Source organism: Pinus tabuliformis, chromosome 6, assembly GCF_031772625.1.
Source record: "Pinus tabuliformis cultivar Carrire ecotype Pingquan chromosome 6, CPIR1, whole genome shotgun sequence".
Lineage (NCBI taxonomy): Eukaryota > Viridiplantae > Streptophyta > Pinopsida > Pinales > Pinaceae > Pinus > Pinus tabuliformis.
In genome coordinates this window covers 1,772,404,474-1,772,424,614 of record NC_142292.1, presented here as the reverse complement: position 1 = coordinate 1,772,424,614, position 20,141 = coordinate 1,772,404,474, and the positions used below count along the sequence as shown (strand labels likewise).

General features: G+C 36.9%; 1 protein-coding gene across 1 annotated transcript; it reads left to right on the top strand.

Annotated features, from left to right (window-relative positions):
• Positions 1–2,345: 2,345 nt before the first annotated feature.
• LOC149266053 (uncharacterized) lies at positions 2,346–13,074 on the top strand. The gene is made up of 6 exons (XM_089406981.1): positions 2,346–2,587; positions 2,715–2,894; positions 3,232–4,327; positions 4,436–4,677; positions 11,192–11,252; positions 11,356–13,074. Exons 1-6 carry the CDS (start codon positions 2,346–2,348, stop codon positions 13,072–13,074), a joined length of 3,540 nt encoding a protein of 1,179 aa, XP_089263107.1.
• The last annotated feature ends 7,067 nt before the right edge of the window (positions 13,075–20,141 follow it).

Genomic DNA, 20,141 nt, shown 5'->3' with positions numbered 1-20,141 from the left:
AAAAAAAAAAAAACTTTTTAAAACTCTTACCATATATAAATTTTATAATTTGAATTTATTGTATCACAAAATATCTCCCAAATTTCAAACATAAATGACTAAAAAATTATAAAATAATTTACAACTTTTATAAATAACCAGCGTTACCCATGCACGTTAGTCCCTTTCTTTGTTCGGGTAGTGACACACAATTCAAGAGCCACTGATTCGCTGAATTATCCTCGCAATTTGATGTACTCAGCTTCATTAATTTTATTCAAATCACGGTGATGATTAAGACGTGACACTATTTTCTTAAATATAAAATAGTCGTTTTTTCGTATAAAATAGTTGCTCTTCTCCCTATATAGAGACATATAGTTTAATTAATTTGTCATTCTTTTTTGGGCAATTTAATAAGATTTATTTATTACTCTGGGATAAAATGCCATGTGCATTATATTAAAATGAATTAATTATTTATTGGTGATTGAGTTTTTATTATGGTATAAAATCATTAAACACTGCACGTAGTTAGGTTTGTGGTGAATCATTAATTTTTTTTTAAAGGATGGATAGATATTAAAAATTGTAATTTATTTTTAAGGATGGATAGTTATTAAAAATTGTAATAGAATAAGATTTTATGAAATAATTAGTAAATTATTAGGAGTGTAAAGGTTTATTAAATTTGGTAATTAACAATAATATGTTTAATTAAACAATCAATTAAATTAAAGAAAAGTAAATTAAATTATTTTTTAAAAATAATAAATTCTAATTTATAATGTTTAATTATAAAAATTTTGCAATTTTTTTTGGTCAAACCTAAACTAATATAGGTTTGAGTAAAAACTCAATGCAATATCCCTTGCTTATGACCGAGATACGAAGAATGAACATCCATGAATAACATTTTTAAGTAACATTGAATTTATTGATTGCTTAATCATTGTTTCTTGCATTATTGCCTATATGATAAAAGAAAAATAAAATTCAATGTACAATTTACTATTTAAATAAGGGCTACATAATAGCTAGTCCATGCCACTTAGTTTAAACATAGCTAAATTAAAGTAGAAAACAATAAAAATACAAAAATTTAAAAATTTAAAATGTTATGAATCTGAAAGATTGGTATCTACATAATGGATCACAAAAGCCTTAGATCTAATGTTATAATTAAATTAATTTTAATTTGTAATTAAATGCATTATTAAATTTTGTAAATTAGCATTATTTGTATTGTAACATAGAAATAATTATTAATAGTTTAAATTTGGTTTTTTATAGTTTTTGGATATGGTTTTATGAAATTCTTATTATTAGACCTAGGTATAGAGGTGTTATCATAAATTTTGTTTAACTTTGGTTTGTGAATATTATTATTTTGAATATCATTCATTCATTAATAGTGTAAAATCTATCATATATGGTTAAGTTCCCACAAAAACCTAAGTGACCTCTACCCCTTGAAAATATAACATAAAAATAAAAATATATCACTCACATTCCATTCATAAATATTTTTAAATTACATTTGTGATTTTAAATAATCATTTTAAATTATATATGTAATTTTAAATAAGATATTTTTTATTAGATTATATAAATTAGTAATCATTTTTATAAATAGGAATATAAAATGATTATACTCATTAGTATTAATTTTATGACCTTCCCAAAACAAATTATATCATAAATGCCCAATTTATAATTTGATGTGATCTATGTACTTCTCCTTAATTAATAGAAGTAATAGATACATTAATAGAGACAAAGAGCAATAACATGTTCAATTTTATAGCCAATCAAATTGAACATAAATAAATTAAATTATTTTTAAGAAATCATGTATGTAACTATGTAATGTTACACTGTAAAAAGATTTGCAATTTTTTTATCAAACTCAAATTAATATAAATTTGACAAAAAAACCAATATCCAACTAGCCAATAATAATAAAATAATATAAAATAAAAACTACGCGGTAAAAGTGTTCCATTATAAACCAAGAAAAATCAACATTAAATTTGTTTATTATAAAACCTCTAACACGTATCCACATTCCGTCGTTTCCCGTGACAAAAGTGGAAGGTAGGTTTGAATAAAGGGTTGTGATGGTGGAACTTTTAAATATTTTGAATATTTGAACCAAAAAACCTCCGGGAATGTTCCAACCAAGAAACTTGTGCTGATTCCCACCTTACTAATGTTTTTTTGGGTTATAAAATAACATTACAATACCGGTTGAGATACAGCGCTGGGCCAAAAGGAGCGAGCTGTCGACTGCAGCTTCTTGCTTCTAATTTTCAGCTATTCGTCTTATTCATTGTCTCAGCCTATCACTCCATCCATTCATCCCAATGGCAAACCTACCCACAGCACCGCAACAGAAGGGCGACGCTTCATCGTCTTTTGCCTCGACCTCTTGTCCCCGATATGATGTTTTCATCAATCATCGGGGGCCGATGTTAAAAACACCTTCGTTACCCATCTCGACAAGCGCCTTCGTGAACATGGATTGTGGCCGTTTCTTGACAGGCCTGAACTGCAGGCCGGACACAACATCAAGTCTCAAATCGAAGCGGCTATTCGAGTGGCTTCTGTGCACATTGCGATTTTTCTCCGACTTATGCGGAATCCACATGGTGCCTCGATGAACTAGTCCTTATGCTCAAGTCTGGGGCTCCCATTGTTCCAATATTTTTTAATGTCGAGCCTTCTGAGGTCAGGTGGAACGACAAAAAAGGAGTATACGCTGAAGCCCTGAAAAAACTCGAGCGGAAGACAAGCAGCGACCCTGAAACTAATGGAGAGAAGCCACGCCACGACTCCGCTACCATTCAAGGCTGGAGAGCTGCTATTTCTCATGTCGCAAATCTGAAGGGTTGCGAACTGAAGGGCTTTAATGGGTAAACATTTTTAACTATTTCGTGTCCGTTTTAGTTCCTTGATTAGTATTTGATATTAATTCAATTTGATTAAGTGAAGGAGCTAAAGCTATTAGGTTCACCGTTGTAGTTTCGGGTACTTTGAATCACTGACAGACCTGGGGTATTGAGTATATCCTATTACATGTGACCAAATTTGGGGATTTTCCATGTCACAAGTTTTGGGGATGTCCACCATGTGGCTTTTCAGAATAAATCATAGTGCATATGTGTTGTTGTTAGATGTATGATTGTTATCCTTGTTGCTCTACCAACACTTCATATTTACCCAAGCGTTTCTCATTAGTTATTCATTCAGGAACGAGCAGGAGCTCCTGGATGAAGTTGTGCGAAACGTAGTGAAAAGACTTCCAAAAACACCACTTTTTGTGGCTAAATATCCAACTGGTTTGGATGATAAGCTACAAGACTTTGAAAGTACAATGCTGTCGCAGCTGGGGCAGGAGCGTGACGTCCAGGCCAGGGTTGTGGGAATTATAGGTGTTGGTGGTATTGGGAAAACCACTTTGGTGAAACAGATCTTCAACCGTAGGTGCTCTGAGTACGATGGATCCTCTTTTTTATCTGATGTTAGTGAAACTGCAGCTAGAAAATCTCTGGTTGATTTGCAAATGAAGCTCATTAAGGACTTGACGCACAGGGATATTAAAATTGAGATTGTGGACCAAGGTGTGATAATCCTTAAACGTTACCTAGCTTGTTGTAATGCAATGATAGTTTTAGATAATATAGAGAAGGCCGATCAATTGGATGCATTCTTACCAATTAGGGATGTTCTTAGTTCCAATAGCTTGATACTAGTTACCTCTCGGGACAAGCATGCTCTCCTATGTTCAGAAATAGCAGATTCATCAATTTATAAGCTCACAGGGATGAATAGAGCACACTCCCAAGAGTTGTTCTGCTCGTATGCCTTCAATCAGCCACATCCACCACCAGGATTTATAGATCTGGCCGAACGGTTTGTTTGGGCCTGTGCTGGATTGCCGTTGTCATTGAAAGTCACTGGGGCTCTTCTTTGTGGAAGAGATGACACATATTGGAAGGAGTTATTGCAGAAATTTCACAAGATACCACCCGCTGACATACGGGAATCACTGAAAATTAGTTATAATTCACTTGACCAAGAGTACCAGCAAATATTCTTAGATATGGCCTGCTTTTCTATAGGAGAAGATATGGATACAGCAAAAAGAATATGGGGAGTGGTGGGGATTTCAAATTTAGAGAGCAAGTGTCTTCTTGAACTGGACAACAAAAATCGGATAAAAATGCATGATCAGGTTAGAGATATGGGAAGATATACCGCGGAAAGATCAATGCCCCGTCGTCTTTGGTGCGATGCGACCAACAATAACAATATTGATAAGTTATTTGAAGAATCGTCGTGGTCTGTAAGTGATTCAAACATTCCTCTTTGGTTCAAAATTTCTAAAGTTGTTTTGTTCAACGCAAGATCTGTGTCCTGATACTATATATCTTTTATTTTTATGATTGAATAGGTCACAAAAGAAGTTCGCGGGATTTCGACGGTTCATCGTGTAGACGGTTTTCATTATGGATTCGGTGTCCGTTCAAAAATGTCATGGTACAGAAGGCGTTGTCAGGAGCTGTTGGAAAACTGTAAGCGGGCACTGTTCAATACAGACAGTTATCATGGTTTGCGAATTCTTGCAAGTGAAGATTATTATGTACAAGCTCTATTGAGGAGGGTGCGGTCACCACATCTCATATGGCTCCGCTGGTATAAATGTCCCTATTCTTCCCTGCCTTCTTGGGTTCTGTTGGGTATTTTTAATGGAGAAAATACCAAAACCAAGATTCAAACTAAACACAGAGGCAATGCTCTGTTTTACCTCCACAGGATTTTTTATACACAGACAGCTTAAAAAAAAATTTCACTGAGTAACAGAGGATTTCACCACCATAAAATATTTCTATTCATTAAAACAAAAAAAAAAAACTAATACATCCTCTTTTTCTGAGAGAGATTTACCACTGTAAAATCATTTTCATATTCACTGCTGTGAAAAACAACTTACTGCTGTAACAAAAGTTTACATGAGCTTACTGCTGTAAAACAAAATTTACATTCACTGGTGTGTAAAACAACTTACGCTCCACCATTTTCTTTATGCACTTGCAAAACCACACATGGTTTTCCTTCACCTCTGTTTTTCAATGCCCACACAAAAACATTACAACATATTTGTGCACTGCTGTGCATACACCCTCTGGTTCTTCTTACTGCCGTAAAAAACCAGTTTTCTCTTTACTCCCGTGCGCAATACATACCAAAAAAAAATCAACACACATAGCCATGTATAAAAAACATAATAAAAAAAACTAACGAGGCCCATAACCATATTAAATGGCCTACACCTAAACTTACGTAAATGCATATATAAAAAAAATACAAATGGGACGTATGCCCATAACCATTTAAAACAGGCCTCCACCAAACAATTACGAACAGCATTAAAAGCCATGACTTTTCTTACACGGCGGTCAAACCATAGACCTTTTACTCCACGTAAAAATTGATTTGACGTGGGCCTGTGCACTTTCCGGAGATCGACGGTGAAGATTTCATGCCCAGATCACTTGGCTGATCCAACGAGGTTCGCACACCAACCTCGGGTAAAACAAACGAACTTTACTGTCCGGGGAAAATGGTTTTGGGGGGTTCGTACACTGGACGCGTGTCTCATGCTGAATGTGTTCGGAGGGCTCCAAGGAAAAACAGCCTTTGCCAAAAGGCGGTGCGAACAAGGTAGATGGTTTTGTTTGGTGGTTTTCGGCTGCGTTGAAATTACACTTTTAACACTCCCCTTTAATTTCAACAGCTGCGCGTTCAGTCATTCCCAAACACTTTCTCAAAAATTCGAAACTCTTCTGAACCAGTGGCTTTGTCAAGATGTCTGCTACCTGTTCCTGGGTCCTGCAATGTTCTAGGACAATTTCTCCATTGCTCACCAATTCTCTGATGTAGTGAAACCTTGTGTCAATGTGTTTCGTTCTCTTATGAAACACTGAATTCTTTGACAAAGCAATAGTTGAGCTATTGTCACAAAAGACCACTGTCGCTTTTGCCTGCTCTTGGCCTAAGCTTCTCAACATCCTTCTCATCCATACTGCCTGACATGCTGCTGCTGTCGCTGCCACATACTCTGCCTCTGCTGTAGATAATGCTACAATGGACTGCTTCTTAGAAGCCCATGAGATGGCTCCTGAACCCATATTAAAAACATAACCGGAAGTGCTCTTCCGATCATCTACACTTCCAGCCCAATCGCTATCTGTGTACCCAACCAAATCTGAATGTTCTGAGGCATGATATAGAATTCCAAACATTTTGGTACCTTTCACATACCTCAAAATTCTCTTTGCTGCCTGCCAATGTGCCTCCTTCGGCCTCTCCATGAACCTGGAAATCAAACTAACAGCATACATAATATCAGGCCTAGTTGCTGTTAAATACATAAGGCTGCCCACAATGCTTTTATACAAGCTAGGATCAAAATCCTTGCTGCTGTCCTCTCTGCTGAGCTTTAATCCCATTACTGTGGGAGTGATGGCTGCCTTGCATTCTTCCATCTTAAATCTGCTCAAAATTTGATTTACATATCTTGCTTGAGATATAAAAATTCCTTTTTCATTTTGATCTACTTCTATGCCTAAGAAGTATCGCAACAACCCCATGTCAGTCATTTCAAATTCATTCTTCATGACTGATTTAAAATTCTCAATGAGATAAATATCATTTCCAGTGAAAATAACATCATCTACATACAAGACAACAATTAAAATTTTACCATCCTTTTCCTTGATGTAGACTGTGGGTTCTCCTTCACATTTGTCAAATTCATTATCCAAGAGATATGAATCTATCCGGCTGTACCATGCTCTTGGCGCTTGCTTCAGCCCATAAAGAGCTTTCTTTAATTTGCACACTTTGTGCTCTTCACCTTTCTTCTCATAGCCAAGAGGTTGTTCCACATAAACCTCTTCCATTAACACTCCGTTTAGGAATGCTGATTTCACATCCATTTGGTAGACTTTCCATTTGTTTTGAGCTGCTATGGACAGCACTGCTCTCACGGTTTCCATTCTTGCAACCGGGGCGAAAGTCTCCTCATAATCTCTCCCATACTGCTGCTTGTAGCCTTTGACAACCAGCCTTGCTTTATGCCTTTCAATCTTGCCTTCAGCATTGCTCTTGGTCTTGTAGACCCATTTCACACCAATGACTTCTTTGCCTTTCGGTAACTCAACCAAATCCCATGTTTTGTTTCTCTCTATGGCATTCATCTCTTCATCCATAGCTTCTATCCATTTCCTATCTTTAATAGCTTCTTCAAAATGAATAGGATCATCAACATGACAATACAAGGCAAATAAGGAATTCATTCCTTCATCATAAATGTCACTTAGATTTCTAAACTTCTTACCTCTTTCACTTCGTGTGCAAGTGCTTGAAGATGCACTTGAATTTCCTCCTTGTGGTGTGCTTGGAGAAGCACTCTCATTTATCCTCAATGGTGTACCTTGCTGTCCTTGTGTTGGTGCTGCTGTTTGGGGATTCATTTCAGCCACCTCCTCTTCATCTTCATCATGAGGCAAACAGCTTTTAATGTTCACTGTTTTCTCTATGCTTCCATCCCAAGCTTCCTCTTCAATGAATTGAACATCCCTGCTTACAAAGAACTTCTTGGTAGATGGAATGTACAGCCTGTAGGCTTTGGATTCATCACTGTATCCAATGAAGATGCATTTCTCCCCTTTGCTGTCCAACTTCCTCCTTAGTTTATCTGGAATGTGTGCATAGGCCACACACCCAAAAAATCTCATGTGGGTGACTCCTTGCTTTCTCCCACTCCATGCCTCTTCTGGCACTTTGTTCATGACTGCCTTTGTAGGACACCTGTTCAAAATATAAACTGCACAATGTACAGCTTCAGCCCAATACTCATTTGGCAAATGCTTTGCCTTCAACATGCTCCTTGCCATCTCCATGATGGTTCTGTTCTTCCTTTCAGCAACTCCATTTTGTTGTGGGGTGTACCGAGTTGTGAACTGTTTATGTATTCCATTTTCTCTACAAAACTTTAGGAATTCATTTGAGATGTACTCACCTCCTCTATCAGTTCTCAATACTTTTATGTGCAGCCCGCTTTGGTTCTCCACAAGTGCTTTGAAGTTTTGGAATTTCTCAAAGACTTCACTTTTGTTCTTGAGGAAATATATCCAAGTCTTTCTTGTAAAATCATCAATGAATGTCAAGAAATATAGGCTGCCAGCTAATGATGGAGCTTGCATTGGTCCACACAAATCTGAGTGGATAATCTCTAAGGGTGCCTTTGCCCTTATACTTTTCCCTGATGGAAAACTTTCTCTGTGTTGTTTGCCCAATATACAACCTTCACAAAGGCTGTCCGGCTTCTCTATCAATGGTAATCCTCTTACCATTCCTTTTCTGCTCAATAAGTTTAGACCTCCAAAATTTAGATGCCCGAATCTCAAGTGCCATAACCAGTTCTCATCCTTTGGCACGCTTTGGAAGGCCTCTTGGGTGACTGCTGCCATTTCCCTTTTGTTTTTCATGTCTGCCCAGATCCGGAGAGGGAACATCCTGTTCCTTGTCATCTTCACTTCAGCAATGCATCTTTTGCTGGGTGGTATGTCCATGATGGTGCACACATCATTTACAAAGTAAACATTGTAACCCTTTTGGATAAGCTGTCCAACACTCAATAGGTTACATCTCATTCCGGGGACATAGTATACATCTGCTATGGTTTTCCTTTCTCCTTGTTTTGAAAATATTTTTACCTCCCCTTTTCCCATAACAGACACTTTACTATCAGTTCCTAGTGTGACCTCTGATTTCAAATTCTGATTTAACGCTGAGAAGAGGGCTACATTCCCTGTCATATGGTTGCTGCAACCTGAGTCTAAAAACCATATGTCCTCACTATGTGTTTCAGCCATGTTACAAGCTAACATGACATTTTCTTGACTGTTGTTTTCTCTTGTAACATTTGCACTTTGTCTGCTGTTCATATCATGTTGTTTCTTTCTACAATCACTAGCATAATGTCCATACTTTTTGCAGTAATAGCATTGAACATTAGATTTATCATACCTTTGTCCTTGAGCCTGATACTGATCTCTTTGTTGGCTGCTGCCTTGACCTTGGTTCTGATTTGTATTGCTGCCTCTTCCTTGTGCATTTGATGAGCTGTTCCTTCCACCTCTGTTCTGGCTTCTGCCTCTTCCTCTTCGGTTTCCTCTTTCTTGACCTCTTCCTCTTCCAAAGGACATCTGGGTCTTGAAGGCTTGCTCAAGAGATGAGTTTTCATTCCTACTCAACCTCTGCTCATGAGTCATCAGTGATGCATGTAGCTCATCAACTGAATATCTTGAGAGATCCTTTGTCTCTTCAATGGTGGTGACTATGGCATCAAACCTTGAGGGTAAGACCCTCAATATTTTCTCCACTATTCTTCTATCTTCAATTGTTTCTCCATGAGTTCTCATTTGTGTGATTACACCAATCACATGAGTGAAGAATGATTCAATGTTGTCTGACTCCTTCATGTTCAAGTTTTCAAAATCTTTTCTCAGCATTTGCAATTTTGCTGTCTTCACTCTCTCCATGCCTTGATAGGCTGTCTTGAGGGTTTGCCATGCATTGTGTGATGTTGTAGCTGCTGCTATCCTTGGGAATATACTCTGGTCCACTGCTTGATACAACAAGACAATGGCCTTTGCATCCTTCTTCCTATTGAGTTTCAGTTGATCCTTCTCTCCCTGAGTTAGTGCATTGAACTCATTTTCATCTGCTGGTTCCTCAAACCCATATTCTACTAGTTCCCATATATCTTGAGAGATGAACAAAGCTCTCATGGTTATAGACCAGTAGTCATAGTTCTTCCCATTAAAGTGTGGGAGCTGGGTGTTGAACATACCCATGCTTGTGCTTGCCATTCCTTGCATCTTGAACTATGGTTTTAAATCCTTGACTGTGATTTTTTTTTTTAAAAAATGACTGTCTTCAGCAATAACAAGAGAAATGCTTTTGGGGAATACCTGAATCCTTCGCTGTCTGAGTCTTCTGTCTGCCTGAGAGGTTTTGCTGCAGCAACAACCTTCTCCCTTCAGCTTCTTTGTCTCCTACAAAGAGCCTAAGCCTGCTCTGATACCACTGTTGGGTATTTTTAATGGAGAAAATACCAAAACCAAGATTCAAACTAAACACAGAGGCAATGCTCTGTTTTACCTCCACAGGATTTTTTATACACAGACAGCTTAAAAAAAAATTTCACTGAGTAACAGAGGATTTCACCACCATAAAATATTTCTATTCATTAAAACAAAACAAAAAAACTAATACATCCTCTTTTTCTGAGAGAGATTTACCACTGTAAAATCATTTTCATATTCACTGCTGTGAAAAACAACTTACTGCTGTAACAAAAGTTTACATGAGCTTACTGCTGTAAAACAAAATTTACATTCACTGGTGTGTAAAACAACTTACGCTCCACCATTTTCTTTATGCACTTGCAAAACCACACATGGTTTTCCTTCACCTCTGTTTTTCAATGCCCACACAAAAACATTACAACATATTTGTGCACTGCTGTGCATACACCCTCTGGTTCTTCTTACTGCCGTAAAAAACCAGTTTTCTCTTTACTCCCGTGCGCAATACATGCCAAAAAAAAATCAACACACATAGCCATGTATAAAAAACATAATAAAAAAAACTAACGAGGCCCATAACCATATTAAATGGCCTACACCTAAACTTATGTAAATGCATATATAAAAAAAATACAAATGGGACGTATGCCCATAACCATTTAAAACAGGCCTCCACCAAACAATTACGAACAGCATTAAAAGCCATGACTTTTCTTACACGGCGGTCAAACCATAGACCTTTTACTCCACGTAAAAATTGATTTGACGTGGGCCTGTGCACTTTCCGGAGATCGACGGTGAAGATTTCATGCCCAGATCACTTGGCTGATCCAACGAGGTTCGCACACCAACCTCGGGTAAAACAAACGAACTTTACTGTCCGGGGAAAATGGTTTTGGGGGGTTCGTACACTGGACGCGTGTCTCATGCTGAATGTGTTCGGAGGGCTCCAAGGAAAAACAGCCTTTGCCAAAAGGCGGTGCGAACAAGGTAGATGGTTTTGTTTGGTGGTTTTCGGCTGCGTTGAAATTACACTTTTAACACGACAGTTTAAGAGTTTTAGAAGTGAGAGGAAGCAGATTGAAAACCTTGTGGCAACAGGAATCTCAGGTACGCAATTTTGCGTGTTTATACTTCTTCTTTTATTTCAATCTCAGTTTGTAGATGAAAATCATCTCGAAATCTTTCTTACAGTGGAATGTGTACATTGCAGCCGCCTCTCCAGTTGCGAGAGTTAAACATCTACTCTCCCGTTTCAGATTTTCCGAAGTCCATAGGACAACTGAAGTACCTTGAAAAGATTGTTGTGGATTATGATGGGACTGTCCAACTCAAAACTTTGCCAGAGGAATTTTGTTATATGCACTCTTTGACATACTTGGTCTTAAGACATTTCACAAGAATGAGATCGTTGCCTGATTCCCTGGGAAAACTAACAAATCTTCAGCACATCGATTTGTCTTATGCTACCAGTTTGGAGATGCTGCCTGATTCCATCGGAAAGCTACCAAACCTCCAGTCCATCGATTTGTCTTATTGTTCCCACTTGGCGATGCTGCCAAATTCTTTTGGGAATTTGACTCGACTCACACGTCTCTCTTTGAAGGAATGTAGGAATGTGACCATTTCCAAGGAGACACTAGGAAATATTACCACGCTGGAATTCTTGGATCTTTCATGTTGTTCCGCGGTGAAAGAATTGCCTCCCCAGGTTGCACATCAACGGTTCTTGGAAGAAATATATTTAGTGGATGCTGAGTTAAAAGAATTGCCAAGCGGGATCGGTGACCTATGCAACTTGGAGGTACTCCAATTAGGGGACCGTTTGTTGGAAGTGCTGCCGCCTTTCCTCGGTGACCTCAAGAGCTTGAAGAAGTTGGAGGTGAAGAATTGCCCGGGATTGAAACGCTTGCCGGCTACTTTTGGACGGTTGACTCAACTGACACGGTTGAGTTTGGTTTCTTGTGGGATACAAAAGTTACCACAGGATATTCTCCGGCTGAACAATCTCGAATACTTTCGCATAGAAGATTGTCCATTGGGCGAACTTCCATTTAAAACAGCAGAACGAGAAAGAGAAACAGTAGCAGCGTTGAATGCATTGGACGACTCCAATGGCAAATGTATCTTTGGTTTGGAGAGACTCCGGGAATTTGAACTGGTTAGAGTACAGATAAGGGAGGTAAGCTTTCCTGAAGGAGTTTGCCGAAACCTTCAAGGACTTGACTTGATTGACTGTAAGGAATTGAGGCAAATAGAAAGGCTTTGTGGTATCTATGATTGTGAAAATGTAAAGGAGCTCACCAGTCTTGAAACGTGGACATCATCTTTGGAGTTCTTGTATGTAAGTGGATGTAGCAAACTCAAGAGCATACAAGTGTTGAGACACCTCCCAAAGCTTAGAGATCTAGGTGTTTATAATTGCAATGAGATAGAAGTGTTGCCATCTCTGGAACATCTGACATCTTTGTATTGGTTGCACGTCCTTGGATGTAGTAAACTGAAGACCATACAAGGGTTGGAACACCTCACAAAGCTTGAAATACTACATGCTGAAGATCTCGCTGAGATAGAAGAGTTGCCAGCTTTCGAAAATTTACTGTATTTGTGGGTTGTTCGATGTCCCAGGTTCAAGCGCATGCAAGGGTTGGAGCAGTTCAGAAAGCTTGAAGGATTATATGTTCGAGAATGCCATGAATTAGAAGAGCTGCTAGGTGTGGAACATTTAATGTCCTTGCGAGGACTTGATGTAAGGTACTGTCCCAAACTACAGTGGCGCGGGAGAGTAGTGGAGCAGTTGCGCCAACGATTGAAGGAAGATTTCATATATGTAAAAGAAAGCAAAATGAAGAGGCTGTGGTCCGCTATTTGTGGAGCGAGAGAGTGTGACGGGGATAGAAAAACGAAAAAAATGAAGAGCATGTCAAATTAAGACCATGGTATATTTTAATATTTTATGTTAAGCCTTATTGCGTTTCTCTCTGTTTTCGTGACCTTGGTAGTAAGTGTCGGAGTATTGGGTTCATTTAGTTGTTAGATTTAAATTATGGCATGGAAGGCATTTACATTGTTGAGGTTAGATAGATGGCAACTTCGAAGCTCCAACCATTCGAACACTTCCGTGGTGAGAGGTGTTATTCGTGTGAATAGCATTAAAGAACCTGGGTTATACAGGTTAATGTTAAGGTTGGTTTTTTTTAATAATATTAAATAATAAATATTATTATTTATAGTAATTTTTTAATAATTATAATAAGTTTTTTATAATTTTAATTTAAGTATGGATAATTATTAAGATGATAGTATTTTTTAATAATTATAACAGGGTTTTTATAATTTTAATTTAAATATGGATAATTATTAAGAGGATGATAGAGATTTAACTTTTGTAAAATTTTTTGGAATATTTATAGTAGTATTCATAGATCAAGGGTTAAATTTTTATCTCCAAATTAGTTATGTTTATTTAATTGATCTAGCTTAAATTATTTAATTGAAAAAATGCCATATCAACACATATCATACTAGGCATGGTATTGATAAACCATGGTATTATAAAAAAACGGTTTACGTATTAAAAATTTCCATGGTTAAGAATATTGTTACATGTATTTTATAATGCATATAGATTTAACTCACATATTGATTGTTTTTATAATTAATAATAAATCATTTAAAATAAAATTATAATGAAGTTAATTTTTATAAGTTAAAAAAAAAATTGGCAACATGTGATATATAATGGCCTAAGTGCTTTGATTTTTTTATCATGGATTGATGTCTATTTGTGTTTACCAAACATTTAATTTATATGACTAATTTGCAAGTTTAATGATTAAAAACATGTCTTTTACAAAAAGTTGAGTTAAAGTTTGAAGACAAACATATTTTAATAATCAAATATTTATATAAAATTAATTTTATTTTAAAATTTTGTTTTTCTTAAAAGACATTATATAAGGTCATCATCGTACTCAATTTTTATAAGATGAAAATAGTTTAAATTTTAATTGAAAACTATTTATTTATTAATGATAATGTGAATAAACACTAGTTTAATCACAAGAAACTAGTTTATTTTTTAATTGAAAATTATTTTCTCATTAATAGATTGTTTTATGTTATAAAACAAATAAGTTGATTAGCTTGAAACAAAGGTTTTATTATTGCCATTACTTAGTCATTTAAGTTGGTTCATTAATGTAGTTATTAGTTAAGTTAGAAAAAGTGCAATGAATACTCAATATGATTAAGTATATTTGGTTTAAAGGTAATTATTCATTCATAATTATTAAAAAGAGGGATTAAATAGTGTATTGTAAAAATAAAAGAGATTTAAATCCTCTCTAAATCAAGTGCATGTGAATAGATAATGTTGTAAAAAAAATAGTGCATGTATATAATGTTGACAATTTTTTTTCAAATAATTAGTTTTAAGAAAAAAACAACTGAAAAATGAGTGGACACCCAAGGGATTTGAACTAGTGACCTTTGAGCATAGAGTGCCTTAACAATACACCTATTCATTGTCAATTCAAAGTTCTATGGGCCTTGTTTTTCCTCTTTAAATTTGATTGTTTTTTAATTATTGTTTCCAATTTAGTAGTCACCACTCTATCCACCAATAAATTGATATTAAAATAAAATTTGAATATATTACAAAAATAATAAAAAATATTTCTATATTATAAATTAGCAAATAGGTAAACATTTATATAACTAATAGAGGAGACATAAAGATTGTGATTTCATAAGTAAACTGATGAATTATTAAAAATCTAATAATAATTTCTTTGTTTTTCAACCGTTTAAACTAGTTACTTTTGTATTAGTTGATATCAAAGCTAGCTTCCTTTGCTGTCACGAGGGATATGTTCTCTCATTTTTTAGGTTTCCAAATTTATTATATGGATATGTTTTTTTTGTTTTTGAACCTATATGGCTATTACATGGAAACCATTGTGTTCCATTAAGGGAATTTTGAGGTCTAAAATGGGTCTCCCAGAGAAAATAATAAATTAACAATTTAAATAATAAAATAAGAGCTATGAAATTTTAAAGGAAAAAAGAGATTTTTTTTAAATCATATTTTCAATTTATCTCTTTATAAGTTTACTCAAATGTCAAGTGCATCCTATGAGTACCTACTTCACATATTTTTTAGTAGAACCACAATTTTATTTTTGAAAATGCATGTAAAAAATGTGTTTTCAGACACTTTTTTGACCTCAAAATTCTCCTAATTCATTTTCAAGCTTCCATAGCCATTATAGGGATATGTTCTCTTCTTCTAGAGTTTCTATACTTATCACAAAGATTCATCATATTATTTTGATGAAGGGGAAACATAAAGAATGGTTGACTAAACTTTTCTCAAGGATGGTATTCATGTCATAGAATATTGACTGGATGGGTTGATCGACCCTTCCTCACACATAGTATTTCTATCAAGATGATGAATGGGGATATGTTAACTAATAACCCTTTGTTGGGCATAATAATATAATCTAAGGGGTCATAGGGAAGGGTTATTTAGGGGATGATTTTCTTTTTAACCAATATTCTAGGTCCTTGACCATAATATTTTCATTATGTGGGTGCACTAAGAGCGTTCAACTAACTCTTCCTCAATTTTAGTATTGTCATTAAGGGAGACCCAAGGGAATATTTCATTGACCATTAAACATAATATTGATGTCATAGAAAATTTGAAGGAATGATCATCAAACCATTTTTTATGCATAATATACACTAAAGGGGAACTCAAGGAAGGATCAACCAACTTTTTCTTGATCATAGTATTTACATCATGAGGGAGCACGAGAGAAAGGGTCAATTAGCCCTTTTTAAAGCCTTAGTCATTTCACCAGGGGAGATTGTAAGGAAGGGTCGACCAACCCACCCTTGTGCATGGTATTGTGTCATAGAGGATCCCAAGGTAACTATCAGCCAACCCTTTTTGAGGAATGGTATTCATTGTTGAGGAGGACTATGTTGAAGGCTTGATTAATCCTTCCATAAGCATAGATTTTTCCTTGTGGGGAAGTATCGAGAATGGACAATTGACCCATACTTAAGCATTCTATTCTCACTAAGGGAGTACTAAGGGAAGGGTTAGTCTATTAATCTCCTAATCCTAATGTTCTCGAAGTCTAAATTAATTATTTTAGGATTTAGTTTATTCTAGCATATTTTTCAATTTGTTGAGAGGGTCTATAGCTTAATATGTAAATAAGACTTATCACACTCACTGGATTATAAGACTGGTTTCTCTCCAAGAATTTAACTTATAGTTAAGAAATATCAACTAGTTCTATTTTCATGTGTCGTTCATAGGCTTTTAGCCCTCTATTTTCTTTGCAACTATTTTTTTCCTCATTTTATAAAATTTTGCATGAAGGAAATTTTTCAACATGGTATCAATTTCAAAGCCATGTTGAATAATATGGGAAGGATTCGTGATGTATTGAGGAAGTAGGAAAGTATCCACAACATCATCCTACATCTCTCCAAATTCAAAAGTAGTATTGAGGTGATAAAGAAAGATAATAATTTTTAGTAGTTAAAAGTATCGTATCAAATATATTTTGATCTTGAATCTTGATAGATAGTTTTTTTTACTAGATTTAACTTGTTTGGAAAGTAAATTAGTTGTAATTGTTGTGGGGAAAAGTATCCGACGCGGATGACCCTATCCCTACTCTAAAGGTGACAGTCTTTAGCAACAACTGAAAGTAAAGCTTTGATATTTTCCTTTATGAAAGTACAGAGAGAAGGAAGAAAAGATTAACCAACCTGGTGTCTTTCGCTTAGTCGATCCTTATCCTCTCTCTTTGTCTCTTGTTCCCAGCTCCTTGCTCTCTTTGCCGGTCCAGCTACACACAGATCCTGCACAAACTAGAGAGGAAACTACAAGATACAAGTACTCATAACTGATGCATGGATTAGAGTGAATCAAATATACATGTAAATACAATACATCAATGCAATACAAGTATATAGGAGAACATGCAAAACTTTATTGATAGAAGTAACAGGGTTCTGAGAAGGTTACAACCAATGATGGCTCCAATCCAGCAGCACCTCCCCAGCAGCAAGAACTCTCCTCTTCACCTCTAGTAAAACAATCACCCAATAGCTCTAACTGTAAACCAACAGCACCTCCTTGCTTTACACAAAATTCCAGCCTCCTTAGACCTCATAGAAGAGCTCTATATATAGGAGAGAAGAAGAGAGGATGAGTCAGCTTGAGACTGACATGAAGCTGCCTTGTGTCCTCTTCCTCTTCAGTTAAACTTCAGTCCTTGAGTCCACTTGGAGATCCTTGCTTACACATGGTGATCAAGTACCTCTTACTCATCACAAGGCGAATCTCATGAACCAAGTGTCAGTTTGGAAGCTTCCTGGGCAGTTGACACCTTGCAGAATGACTGTGCCACTTGGCCAATCTCGCCCAGCGCAGGTAGCCTTCATTAGATTTGACTTCCAGCGCAGGTACAAGGAGGAGCAGTTGCATTCCAGCGCAGATGCTCAGTGGAGCAGCTAACATGATCCAAAATAAGCCTGTTTTGAAGTGTTTTCAGGTGGAGAACTGATTGGAAGTGCTGTTGTTTGATGACCTTGCTCTTTTAGGGGTGAGAACAACATGTTTAGGGACTGAGGATCCCTGTAATTATCGACATTTCATGCTCCATGTAGCGAGGCACAAAAATGTCTATAACAGTTGCCCCCTAAAGTATGAGGCCGTTTATCGGGTGAAATGCTTTATCTAGAGGGTCCGAAGTTCATTCCAGTGCTGAGGAGGCGCCCTGTAATACAATACAATACAATACATTATTTTTCATTCTATTTTCATGATCTAGCTGAGGCGGGCATTCCCATGCTCAGCTTTTATAAATACATTTTGGTACATATGACAGACGATCGTCTGAAGGTAGACTGATAATGTTCTGCTGAAATTATCATCCTTTGAATAGGATGATCATCTGCTGCAATGATGTACATGGCAAATGCTTTTATATTTCCTGAATATATATCGCAGCCCGGATGGATGAAACTAGATCCGAGGTCTTCAAACTCGTTCGATCTTCACTCTAAGTACAAGTCGATCCATGTGAGAATTTCGTTGAAGTCGAACATGGAAAGACATCGCTTGATTACCGGCCAATAATGAAAACCGTTAACAAGCGCGAGAGGAATCACCAATAATGACGATGACCCTCAAGGTACAACAGTACAATTCACGTGGCGTGAATAAAGGACTTGGCGTCGAACGCCACGCAAAATCTTCTGGTCGAAGGTCATTGATGTATACCTGTCGCCGGAAGTGAGAAACTTGCCATTGAGGCATGCAAGCTTCAAAGTACTGATGGGGGTGTTCCTAGATCAATTTCTTGGATAATGAGCTGAAGTCGACAAGAAGCGATCCGTCAAAGGAGGGCCTTAATGAATCCCACATCAATGACACGGAACGGAGCTAATGATTTTAGTGGAGGTGAAAACAAACTGTGACATATGATCCAGGGTGGCGATCATGAATGGATGAAGGATAATGTATGGCAGTGGATGCGACACGGTTGACACTTTCAGAATGACCCCTCTTGAACATATAACGACACTGATGCGATGGATCGGTAGCATTACCCCAAATGTGGATGGTTTGGCGAGGACCATGGCGATGAGACCGGTGAATGAAACAACCCAACCCGATGTGGTACGGAGGAAAAGTGTCATGTTCAAGAGTGACTTGCTACCATTAAACTTTGATGTTCTCCCAATTTTTCCCCAGTCATTTCTGACCAGTACCTCTTTATTTTTGTCAAGCTTGAGGAGGATAACATATGCTTGTTCTATAACCTGCCCTTCGGGCAAGCCCATCGCTATGATTTAACGAGCCTAGCGATAGGGAAACTCGTTCTCGTCTAAAGACAAGTTTGTCGCTATTTAATCATTTTAACGAGTCTAACGACAAGGAAAACTCGGTCCTTTTCATTTTTAGAGAGTCTGAAAAGGTACAGAAAGTCAACTCCATAATTCCTTTTTCGTCAGCTAATCCCTTAAGTCCGAAAAAGTATAAAACAATACAGAAGGGATGGCTGTTCGGTACTTTTAACGAGCCGAACAAGACAAGCGCTCGATCCTTTTGTGCAATAATCCCTCAGGTCCAAAAAGATTAAAATTTAGAGGAGGGATAGCGTTCCGGTCGTTTAACGAGCTGGAAGGCCAAAACTCGGCAAACTTTTCATATTTTACGAGTCAGTGAAAAGAGCTCAAAGAAGACTCGTCTTTTGAGGAACGAGTGATAAACAGGGATAGCAGCAGATTCCAGGTACAGGTTGGAATTTTCCAATCACGGCAGTGTCACAAGGATGGCTAGGTGAAATCACTCTTCGCAGCTGTTTCTCAAAAGAGGTAAATACACAAATGGAAGTGAATGATCGGCCAAATGAACAGTGGAGGTGATGGATGAAAACACGATCAAGGTTCTTATGGCTGATGAATTTACGATCTCAAAATGTTATTTACCGGTTCATTTTTTTCCATGAGCTTGAACTCTGGGGGAAACTTTTGCTCACACTTTTCTATTTTTTAACGAGCATAAATTCAGTCATAAAACTGCTCGAATTTTGCGTTTATTTTTTAATGAGCATGAACTATATGCTAAAACTGCTCGATATACCAGTCATAATAAGAACGCCTCCTATGAGATAACTATTTTTTAAGGAGCTTTATCTCACAAAGCTATGCTCCAATTTTGGCAAATTTTACTTTTGCCCCACAGGCTCTCTTTATGCAAGGTCGGAAACGGCTAATCCTACGAGTTTAACGGGTTAGACCTACAGGTTTAAAGGGAGGACCTAAAAATTTAAAAAATAAATAGTCGTCCCTTGCTTGCATTCCAAAAGTTTGCATGCCCCCAGGTATAGGATAGAATTTCGAGGCTGCCCCTCCTCTCCCCTACCTCTGCTTTTCTTTGGGTGTTCACAGTTATTTGTCATC

Bases quoted from the DNA above. Each gene is read 5' to 3' on its own strand.
- LOC149266053 (XM_089406981.1), top strand. From the start codon at position 2,346: ATGGCAAACCTACCCACAGCACCGCAACAGAAGGGCGACGCTTCATCG. The intron at 4,328-4,435 runs GTAAGTGATTCA...ATGATTGAATAG, and splicing joins TTGAAGAATCGTCGTGGTCT to GTCACAAAAGAAGTTCGCGG. The intron at 11,253-11,355 runs GTACGCAATTTT...TGTACATTGCAG, and splicing joins TGTGGCAACAGGAATCTCAG to CCGCCTCTCCAGTTGCGAGA.